Source organism: Halichoeres trimaculatus, unplaced genomic scaffold (assembly GCF_033239565.1).
Source record: "Halichoeres trimaculatus isolate MK-OKI-2021-1 unplaced genomic scaffold, fHalTri1.1 fHalTri1_scaffold_12, whole genome shotgun sequence".
NCBI classification, from domain to species: domain Eukaryota; kingdom Metazoa; phylum Chordata; class Actinopteri; order Labriformes; family Labridae; genus Halichoeres; species Halichoeres trimaculatus.
Window position 1 is genome coordinate 28,450,190 of NW_027437190.1, and position 12,238 is coordinate 28,462,427.

Consider the following 12,238-nt stretch of genomic DNA (forward strand, 5'->3'; position numbering starts at 1 on the left):
TGATGGAAGAGTCCTGGTGCTGAACTGGCCCGCCTGCTGATTTGTCTTTTATTAAAACGATTTGGCACAAAAATGAGACAAAGCAAACCCCAAACCCGCAAAAGGCAGGAGTGGGTCAACATTTTGCAACTGATCTCCTCTGTTCCCAAACATTAAAGGTCCCATATTCTGCTCCTTTTCCTGTAGTTTAATATGGATCATTGATGTCTTCATGAAATGGTAGTAACATGTTTTGGTCCAAAATGCCAATAAATCAAGCACAGCAGCATTGTTTCCAGGCTCTCAATGCCCCTCTGTCAAGAACGCTCTGATTTAGTGGGCATGACCTTCATATGTAAATGAGCCACTGCTGATACCGCCCCGCTCTTCCGCATCACTGAGAGCGGCGCCACAAGCTCCGAGTGCACAATGTTTAGAAAACAGCAAAGCTTGTTTACCGTAACATTACAGGCTAAAACAACAGGCTAACCGCAGTTAAAGTTAGCATCCTGAAGCTAACACAGAGACAGGGGGGGACACTGAGGAAAAGCTCTTACATCTGCTCCACAGCACACAGCATTTAAAATACTCACATTTCCAGGGTCAGAGCTTTTTTGGCGGTTGGTTGGTAATGCGCCTGGATTCAGGACCAGTCTATTCTCTAGCCCTCTGTCGTACTGTCCAAAGTTGGAAAAGCAATCAGCCGTGAAGTGACTAGCACACACATACACAGTTTTACTGAGTGTAGCTGGCACATTTCCTTGATAAATGAACTCTCGACACTTAGCCTTTTCTTCTTCCGAGATGGGAAGCTTGTGCATGGAACTATGTGGCTGTTTACAGCAAAAAAACAAAGCAGTGATGGCTCTTCAACTTTGGCATTCTCCTCCCCGCTGCTGGAGAGGGAAGTGGGCGGGGAGGGTGTTTGGGGGTATCTGCTCCGGTGGACCAATCAGGTCAGACTTGCTCCTGATTGGTCAAAAAAGGGAATCGCTGATGTCGGCAAATCCCCCGAATCCAAACAGCTCGTTTAAGGTCAGGATTTTATATTCACAAGCACTACTAAGTACAGGTTTTGTCATTAAATATCACATTTTGTGGGCTGGGAGGAAAGCCAAAGTCCCACAAATTTCACTAAAAGACTTAATAAAGTGAATTTTGCATAATATGGGACCTTTAACAGAGTGTTGCCCCTGTCTGAACTCTTTTTTAAATGGCACAAAATTGAAATGAACTGTAGTTTTTTTATTCAAAAAAAAAAAAAAAAAAAAAATATATATATATATATATATATATATATATATATATATATATATATATATATATATATATATATATATATATATATATATATATATATATATATATATATATATATATAGACATTGACATGATGTATCACAATCTTGATTTTATTCACATTTCTCCCCTGAAATTTTCTTGTCTTTAAATAATGAGTGGTCGTGATAAGAAATTAAAATAAAGCACAATGGGCTCCAATGATTTTTGCTCTGTTTACACTCGCAGTTGTTTAAAATTCTCCTTCTCCCTGGTTGAAAACTCCAGAAGCTTTGAATATGTAAATTTTGTTTATTTCAAAAGTTTAACCGCTGGGTACAACATCCACCCTCTGTGTTTGTGTGCTGAAGGGGCTTTGAAGTTTCCACATCCCAAGTTCCAAATTCATGCTTACATGTTTATGTGTTAAACTGAGGTCTGAGACGAGCACAGGAGAAAAGTTCCCCCTCTGCATTATTTTGTGAGCCCAAGGTCAAAGACTGAAGTGAAGTGAAACTGAGCAAAACAATTTCAAGCTGGATGCAACTTTAAGACTCCTACTATTGATATTAGATGAGAGATTGATGCTATTTTAAAGTCTACTGAACCAACTCATATCTGATGGCACCAGTCGACCACCAGGCAACATGAAATGGGAACATAAAGCCAGAGCCAGATTCTGCTCTTGGTGTAATTTAGAGTGTGACAGCCCATCAATTCATACAGTATTGCAATAAATGTTCCTCCTAGCAGAGCTTCACTGTCACAGCCATATGTCAGCAGAGTCCGCTGCTCTGGGACAGAATGAGGGGGTTCCTGTGAGGAGGAGAAACACTCGGAGGCATCAATCATGCTTTAATTACTGTCTCTCTGTCTGTGTCTCTCTCACAGATCCGCAGTGTACAGATCCTGCCAGTGGATTATGAGATCGAGTACATCTGCAGAGGAAACCGGGTGATTGTGGGACCCAAGGTCAGGAAATGCTTACCCAACGGCACATGGACGGACATGACACAGCACAGCAGATGCTGTAAGTCTTGTTTTGATGTAATTCCACCCTCTTTCCCTCCTGTCCTTATCTTATCTTATCACAAATGACCCTCCTCCTCTTGGAGGACTCCTGCATATAAGATCAGTGTTAACATGTCCTGTTTCATCTCCATCAGATAGTAATAAACGAAACAGTTTTGACAGCACATTACGCCTTCCCTGCTTACTCTACACACAGAGGGAAGTGTGAAACACTGAGCAACCTTCGCTCTCACTTTTTTACGAACTAAAATTGGAGTAATTTTTATCAACTGCTGCAACAATGTGAAAAATCTACATCCTGAACACAGATTACATGAAACCAGTGCACAGCCTATATTACCTCCCATTAATTTCAAACCTGCAATAGCTGCACTGAGCCCTGGCAGTAAGAGCAGGAAATGTTGACACAGTGCTGACACATCATCACCCTCTCAGTCAAAATGACTAACTTGTTAGCAAACAGTTGCCCATTAACACATCCAGCAGTTTTGTAAGAAAGTTTTGGGTCGTGATTTTTGCCGCCCAGCAAATGATCTGCTATTAATGCTGCTGTCAGTCGAGGCTCTTCATCATGATGGAGACAGGCAGGCTCTTGGGAGGGTTTGTGCTAAACTGGAAGCCAGAATCATCCAGAATCTTTTGCTCGTTTCAGGGTGCTGATGTGGAAGACTGAAAGACCTTGTCTTGTTTATCCTAAGTGCTGTTCATATGCTTCGAGGCCCGTGAGGACTTTAAGTGATCCTAAAATAGCCTTACTTTAATTTATTTGCCTGTTCATAATCCACAACTTTAAATGAGATTATCAGAGCCAAAATTGGTTATTTCTAAACTCTATTTCTCAGTATCTGCGGTCAGGTTGGACTTTCCCAAGAGAACAGAAACCCATTTCAGCACGTAGACCGAAAGTCCACGCTGGCTGACAAAGTTTAGCAGTGATTTTTTCCAGAAAATGTTTTTTTTATTTATTTTGTAGCAATGGTGGCCACTGGAGCTGGACAAACTCTAAACAAGAGAGTGATAGAGCATGGGCTAAAACACAGACTAAACTGTTTGTGATAATGTTCATTCCAACCCACATGCAGCAGTTATTCTGCAGTGGTCTATTCAAACTTGAGAGTCTATCAATAAAATGAAGAGTGAGGTTACGTTAGCTCTGATTGGTGAGATCGGAGTTGGTAGATGAGCACTGGCAGAATATGACGTTACACGTTACGGACATGTCTCAGGCTATGTGGAAGACTAAACAGACAGTCTGCTCACACTAAACTATGGTCCTACAATTGGCTCTGTAATCATTTGCAACCAAAACAAATGCACACCGATACAAGATACAAGCATCTTTCTGGTTTACAAAACATTGACAAGAACAGCTCCTGCCTACCTGGGGTCCCTCTTCCAGGTCTACACTCCTTCTCACCCACTACGCTTTGCTTGTGAAAGACGCCTGGTGCTCCCAGCCCATTGTGGCTCCAAATCTCTAGCCAGACTCTGTCTGCTCCTCTGTTGTGCCCAAATGGCGATACGAATTATCCAACTCTATACGATCTGCAGAGTTCCTTTCTACTTTGAGAGATGCCTGAAGACTCATCTGTTCATGGAACACTTGAGCACTAATCTGACCCTTCTCCTCTTTGTCCTTGGGGGTAGAATGAGTTAGAAGGTCTCAAACTCAGCTCTTAGTAAATTTTCAGCACTAATTACTGAATGTTGTTGAAGGTTGAAGTATATTGTCGCAGCAATTGATTGTGGTTAGTTGGCTAGATCAGGGATTCCTAAACTTTACAATGCCCCCAAACAGTGTTTGCCTCTGGCTGGGGACTTCCATTGGACACCAACAGACTTCAAAATATGTGAAGAAATGTTAACTTTAAGAAAGTATTTTCTACTTTTTATTCTCTTTTAAATAATTATTACATTTTTTTAGAACAGGAAATTATTGAAAAATAAAAGCCATGCTCATGGAAGTAGGTTGTTGCTGAAGAGGGAAGGAGGCATTCAGGGCTCTTCCAGCCGAGGTGGGATACTCCTTTCTTACATGTAGCCAGTAGTTAGACAGGGGAAGAGCCTCATAGTTCTGCTCAGTTTTTTAGATAGCGTAATAGCAGGGCAAACCACCAGGTGGACACGGATCATGACATCATCGTGCTGATGTTTCAGCTGTCACAGGGAGTGTGTGGTTAGGTATAGTCAGAAACATGTAAACCCAACAATTACGGCACTTTACATGTTGCATGTTCAGGACAAATATAAAAAAATACACTATATATATGATTATAAAGAAAAATAAATAAATAAATAAATAAATGGATTCTATTTTTTTCTTCCCTCCAGTTGTCAGAGGCCCCCCTAGTGCTCCCAAGTTAAAAAACCTGTACTCAATGGCAGCACTTGCAGCCAAATAACTTATAGCAGTTTGTCTCAAAAACTAGGTTTTCCTTCTGACTAAATTCTTGCTTGTGTTGTATGCTTTGGACAAAAGTGTCTGCTAAATTACACTGTAGAACTGTAGTACTGTCTTTTAAGGGATTATTTGTTTATCAACAATGCCAAATGCGTGCGCAACTTGGGTGCAGAAGCACTTCGGAGAATAATGGTTAGTCAACTGACGTGGAGGAGTTAACCACCAAAAAACACGTTTTAACTTAATATCGTCACTTATATGGATGGTAAATGGATCCCAGGTTTGTGAAATAGCATTGAGTGGACAGAAGAGATCAGCAAGTGGACAGACGTTTTTAGCGGAGAAATGCAGCGTGTACCCAGAAAGCATTTTAAACACACAACTGTCACTTGATGCTCATGACTGCATTATCCATGGACACTTACCAGACTGTGACATACCAGGATGTTAACATGTGTCAATAAATCAGAAACCCTCCCAAACCCAAAAAAAGCACACAGACTGCTGACTCTGAGACCCGGTTCATAATAAAAGAACCAGAAAACTACGTCCAGAGAACGGCTCCAAATCAAATAAGGATGGCATTCCTAAATTTCCCCTCAGGGATAAATAAAGTATTCTCTATTTAATTATTCACCCGCAGATGTCACAGGTGTTTCATTTAAAGTGTGACCCTGTTAACTGGTGACTCTCGGCCGTTAATCACTGATACTGTCGGCTGAGAGTCACCAGTTAGCATGGTCGCTATTAACCCCAAAACACCAGTTGCGCTGTGGTGGTCAAAACTTGATAGACGTTGTTGCCTGTGTTTTATAGGATCGTTTTTAAAAGTATCATACATTTTTATGCTGATAAAGTTTGAATTTAGTATTTAAAAACGCTAACTCGTCTGAATGAATGAAGCTAAATGCTGCTTCTGCGGTCAAGATGCGTGCACATCTTTATGATGACGTGGACTGATAATCTCTCTATACAACAACTGATGATGGTGTTTCATGGGAAACAGAGTCTTTATCCTGGAAAGTAACACTTTCTGACAGTCCTTAATGGGTCTTTAATGAGCATAAATCCTCAGGTCTCTTTTTTCCACTTCTCCAAGTTGCATTTCTGAGCACTTCAGCTTTAGAAAAATCTGTCTCAGGATGTGCTCTGCAATTTGCTTATTTGACAGTGTAAGAGTTGAAAACCTGCCGTTTCATGTCACTGTCTTTATTTCAGGTGGTAATGTATTCCATAGTTTTATACCTCTCACTGAGCAGGATGATTGACTGGATGTTTCTGCCAAACAGCTTCCACTTACTTCACCTCTAGTTCTTATTCCACTACTCTGTTTATTCACCAGCTGACTGAATATTTCTGGTGCAAGGTTGTTTACACATTTTAAAAATGTATGAATGGAAAATTAACAAAACGTGAATGAGACAGAGATTTCTGGCCCAGCGTGATGACAGCACACACAAATCACTTGCTTGTGTCACAGATGTTGATAGTTTGACTCCCGGTAACGACCATTTGCTGCATTTCACCCCCGCTTTCTATTCTCGTCCCTACGTACGCTCTCTTCCTTCAGTTGTCCAATCTGATAAAGACAAAAGGACCCAAAAATAATTAAAAAGAGAAAAGCTGGATCGTGAAATTAATTCTGAATTTAATTAACCATCACAGAGCGTCTTTAGCGACTGTAATCTGAGATCTTTGCTTAGTTGTAGCCATGAGGCTGGGTGATGTATATTACATTATTTTAACAATTTGAAGAAGGCAAATGAAGACAGATAAACACATGAATGACTAGCTCAAAACCAGAGGGGATGTTTCTCAATTGATAGAAACAGGATTTTATTTAACATGATGATCAAATTTCAGTTGATGAGCAAATAAGCTGCCAAGATTTCTGGAGGAGGATTTGACAAACAGGGAGAGTGGATCAATATGCTGCAGAATGTTGTTTGTGGGAAGTTTGGGCCGATAATTCAAAGCTCAGTTTTGTCAGAGTTATGCTGAGGAATGTAAGAGACATCTGATGTTTGATAGCAGCCCAACGGTTCTGAGTGACTAATGTGATATTCAACACAAACATCTGCGCACAATGGGAAAAAAAACTGATAAATAAGGAAAAAGGACATAACAGACCTTATCAAGCTCACTGATAATTAAAAACTCTCTTATATTGAGTGGTTCCCAGGTCAGCTGGGCCCTTAGATAGATTAAACTTATACTTTTTTTTGAATCAGGCTATAAACATGTTTGATTTTGCTGTAAAGATTTTCTGTTTTGAATTTTGTTTGTCTCAGTGAACTGCAGCTGTAGACATTTTCGGCTTCATGATACCAGAGGTTGACACCTAGGAATGACCAAGTTATGTCAGGATGTCAGGTATGACATGGCTAAGTACAAACATTGCACACATATATCAGTCAGGGCTTCTATTAAAATTAAAGACAGACAATACATATCACAACCATAACTCAGAGGCAACAAACTATGATAAGTTATCTCTTACACTTAAATTCACCTCCACCATTAGTGGGACATTCACTCATTGAAAACGAGAAAATACATACTGGACTGTTGCTTTAAATGACTTCCTTCTCAAAAGGATTTTTTAAAATCAATGTAACAAATTATTGCAACTTTGATTTTTGGTTTGAAATATGTTTTATAGATGCTAAAAGGTTGTGAGAAAAGTGAGTGTCTGTTACATGGATGCATGTGTTGTATCATTTTAGGGATGAGCAAGTACCGATACCAGGTATCGGGCCGATACCAGCCTTTTTTCAAGGTATCGGTACTCGTGAACGCTGCCAATACCAGCAGCCGATACTCTAGGCAAAAAAATCTTACGTTCAGCAAGTCATCCTTGCCCGTCATTGCCGCTACTTGCTGCAGTTTAATACCCTCAGGTCCTGTTCAGACACCATAAATGAACCTGGGAGAGTTAACAGTTAAACTGTTTTATTTTTCACTTCAGTTTATTTAAAAAAATACTTAAACTCCGACAGCTGTTAGTTTTATTGTGCACTTTTAAAATCCTTTTTTTCAATATTTATTAAAAAAGTCCTCGATCAAAATGATCTGTCACTGTTAATTTGAATTGTGTGTATGTGTGTATGTATCAAAAGTACTAGTAGTATTGGTACTCAGAAGTACTCATACTGGAATCGGTCTGAAAAAAACTGGTATCGAATATCCTTTATTATTTTGCATGCTGAGGAATGTGGAGGTCTGAAAATGTTCATTTACTGAAGATGTTGGAAAAAGTTTTGAATCAGGGGATTTAGAGCAAGAGTTCCCAAACTTTTCGCCCCCAAAACAGTTACATGTGAGACTGGTGACCCCCAGCTGTCTTACCTCTGTTATTAGTCTGTGCATAAAATCCAAGTTGCAATATATTGGTTCAGTGCATATTTCTTTGAGTTAATTGCAGGGACCTCCAGATTCTGGCATGAAGTCTCAGACTGAAGCCTATCTTGGCATTTTCTAATTGAACAATGCTGTCACTGAGCGATTTACCGCTGAATGCTAATCAATCAATCAGTCAATCAATCAATCAATCAATCAATCAATCAATCAATCAATCAATCAATCAATCAATCAATCTTGATTTGTATAGCGCCAAATCATAACAAATGTTATTTCAATGAGTTAGTATAACTGACTGCTCTGAGATCCTCCAACCTGTCTAGAAAATAATAAAATAACAAATGATAAATTAATGTGGAACACAAGCCATGCTTAGCTTTATTGCAGAACACAGGACAAGAGCAAAACCAGACACATTACAGCAATAACTCTGTGTCTCAAATGTCAGCAGTGTGGAGGTATATTTCCCACCAAAAAGTGAAAACAGTCCAACAGTCACACATAGATATGTGCAATATGTTAATTTCCAGAAGCAAAAGAGAGTGTGCAGCTCCATTATTTTACCTCTTTAGCAAAGTTTACCTTGACACACCCAAGTATTGGTTCAGTTCAGTATTGGTTTACTTAAGTGACACCTGATATAGTCACGTTTTTCATATGTAATAGTTGTAATTTTTGCACTGCTGTGACACTGGAAATCTCCATGTTGTGGGACGGATGAAGGAATATCTCCTCTCATCTTATGAGGTGGCTCAGTGTTACTTATAAATACGAGTAAGCATCAAAAAGCTAATCCAAATAACAAAATGAGATTGAAACAACGCAAAAACATCAACATCCAAACAATCAGGACTAAATAAGTTTTATTAACTTCATCCTACACCCTTTCAAACAAGGTATGATTATCTATGTTGTTACAGAGTTGTCTCTTTAATTGTTTTGATTTTTTTTCGCCTTAACACTTTGTATGTCTTTTTTTTCTTTTAACCTTTTCAAATAAACTAAGAAATTAGTAGAATTATTTTAAAGTTATTTTAAAAAGTCCTGTCGCAGAATAAAAACACCCTATACTTTTACAAACTGAAGCCATTACCGTAGCAGTGATTTAAGTATTGAAAGTTTTTGCAGCAATGGAAAAAAATAGGAATTATATGACCTTCAAATTAGCAACCACTGGTTTCAATTTTGTTACCATCAACAAGTCTTTACAATAATTTAGCTCAATTTAAAAATGTTGACCTTTGGAAAAATGTGTCTTCTCGAAAAATCATTTAAAATCTTAAACAGCTCAAGCAGAAAGTTCAGCAGTCTGAATACGAGGCCAACAACAACAACACACAGGAGTGTCTGAGTGACCAATCAGATTACACACGCAGTTCACGTCCGGCACCAGCAACCATCATCTGAATAGTGATGAGGGTTTGAATCTCCCGTCTTTATGATGGCTTGTTTTCACACAATGACACCTGATCCATTTGATGAGGGAGGCTGTCAGATGCTATTTAAAACATTCAAAAACCAGAAAAGTGGATTGTTGAGCTTGGAGTATTTTTGTCAAGTATTTTGGTTGAATAGCCAGAAATGATTTCACTCAGAGTCTTTTGTGTCTCTTCAGGAAATTTGTCCCCATAGCTGGGCTTATAATCACACGTTGTTTCTGTTGAATTCTGATCGGTGTATAAGTGTTCGTTACTCTGCTTTGTGCAGCTGATCAGCCGTTTGTCCTGTGCTCGTCTGAGGTATGTTTGTGCATAACAAACAGCCCAACAATTAAATAGATAAATAAATGTAAATGTGAACTTATCTACAACACCCCCACAGAGAGTAATTCTGGCTAATGCTTGCTTGTTATTGTTTTCAGCCGATTACATTTAATTGTTCAAGAAATAAACATGCAGGCCTGTATGGCTTCCACATGTTTAAATCTAATGAGAAATATTTTATGTATTTATCCTGATAGTTTTTTTCTTTAATTGCATTGCGTCTTCATATGAGGTCTCATTGAGCAAACTGTGCCTGCAAACCAATGTAATTTCCACTCACATCACATCCACATCCACAGTGCCTCTGCAAACACCGAGATTTGGAGAATAAGGCCAGCAATCCAATCAAATCCCTGTGATATCTCTGTTTTTAGTCTTTCAGTTCACATTTAACATCAGTGGAATTTATTTTTCCCATGAGAACATTTTTTGTTTTCTCTGGCTTATGTAACAGCGCAAGCTGCAATGTGCAGATTGCAGTTTTATTATGTGCTCGCATGCTGGAAGGAAGATTCAACAAACTCGACAGCTCAACCAATTATATTCAGAGCTGGGCCATTTTGTCAGGAAATTCGACCAAGGAAACAAAGTTGAATCATATGGAGGCTGTAGCATAGCGAGCTAACGTCACAAACCAAGGCCTTAATGGAGTTCTCTCTGGTAAATAACACAAACATCTGTATCTGGGTCAAAACGGTTCCTGGGGCAGTTTTGGTTCCATTTCACAGACTTTCTCACTTCCTCCTCCTTGTACCAGGTTGTGTCTGCATTGTAACCAAAAATGATACATTGTTATGCAGCCATGCAAACATTTCTCAGGGGAAAGCTTCTCGAGGGGCAGAAATAGTTCTTCTAAGCCTGCGATACCTGAGAGATGATAAAACTTAAAGATCTGCTTCCAAAACACATGTACACTGGAGGTAGTCACGTCCTTGCGGCTGTGGGTGATGGTGCTCATGGGAAACAGGGTTTCTGTCTCAGAAGAACACTACGGGCTTAATGTGCCACTGCTATCAATGGCAAACAAATGGTGCCTTTTGTGTGAAGATTTCCATGTTTCAATGAGTCATGTCCAGTCCAATCTAATCCAATTCAACTTAATTTTTCAAGCACTTGTGAGTTTTGTGAGTTTTAATTGACACAATTATAATCTAGAGCAGGGGTAAGCAACCTTTTCCATGCCTCGTGCCACTTCAAAATACACTCATGCCCAAAGTGCCAAGACTTATTTCTTTCATAAAATCATTGACAGTTGATAACGAAAGTCTCCTCGAATGGTTTTCCATGCTTAGCTATGCAGTGAGAAATGGTAAAACCTCCTTCTATTGCTTGGTTTTTCACAGTACTTAAAGTTTTGTATTGAACTTTGCTAACACTGTTTTGCCGCCAAATAAATGCGATTGCGAGCTAGCAGACTGATGTCCCAAGAGAGTTGCAGTGACACACTTGCAAGATACATTTGCACACTTGTAGCATCAATGGTTTGAATTTATTATTTAAAATTATTTGTTAAAATTTTACTTGAGGACATTTATAGTGTGCTCAATTTCTTGTTAAATATTAAATAGATTACAAAACAATATTTTTTATTTACTTTATTTATTTATTTTGTCCTCCGTCTCATTGCAATTATTCTCTAAGTGCCAACATAAGCAGCCTTGCGTGCCAGCTCTGGCACCCGTGCCCTAGGTTGCCTACCCCTGATCTAGAGCAATAAGAGAATAAAAAGTGAAAAATACTTAATACTTGATCTTTTTTTTTTTTTACTGCCAACAAGTCCTTCTACACACGGTCTAAAGCAGGGGTCACCAACCTTTTTGAGACTAAGGGCTACCCCAGAGGAAATGAGTGGTACAAAAGGCTACTCCTCTGATACAAACTTCCAGAACAAAATTGCTTGGATCACTTTTTGATAATGATAAAAATAGTAGTAGTAATAATACTTTGTGAAGATGCTGTCCACATGCCAACTTTAGCAATTCCACAATTGTTATTAACGATTTACACAACAATAGTGATAGAAAACATCTTTAAATTTCTGGAAGGAGGGTTATTGTAAATAGTGCTGTTTTTTGGACATGCCTTGCGGGCACCTTATGTGGTTCATGTAGGCGCCAAGGTGCTCGTGGGTGACCCCTGGTCTAAAGATTAGAGATGTAAAAAGTTATAGATACAGCAATATTTTATGATAGTTTGACCTGTAACTAAATATTGATATTTTTGTTTTGTAAATTCATATTGTAGGTGAGTTAGAAGTTCGATATGTCTTCCACACCTCCACTGCAGTAGATGGTGCCAAAGAGCTACTCCACTGTTGCCCATAAACTGTATAATAGATATTATCTTAAAGTACATTCAACATATTCTATTCCTAAACTTGATGCTGTAAACATCAATGTTTTCTCTCTATTCTTGGGTCAGTTAT

At 38.9% G+C, this 12,238-nt stretch overlaps 1 protein-coding gene across 1 annotated transcript in view; it reads left to right on the forward strand.

Annotated features, from left to right (window-relative positions):
• The window catches only part of gabbr1a (gamma-aminobutyric acid (GABA) B receptor, 1a), a 135,369-nt gene that overhangs the window by 10,060 nt on the left and 113,071 nt on the right, over positions 1-12,238 (forward strand). The window contains exon 4 of the mRNA XM_074682777.1: positions 2,149-2,287. Coding sequence (XP_074538878.1) covers positions 2,149-2,287 — 139 coding nt within the window. The remainder of the gene's footprint in view (positions 1-2,148; positions 2,288-12,238) is intronic.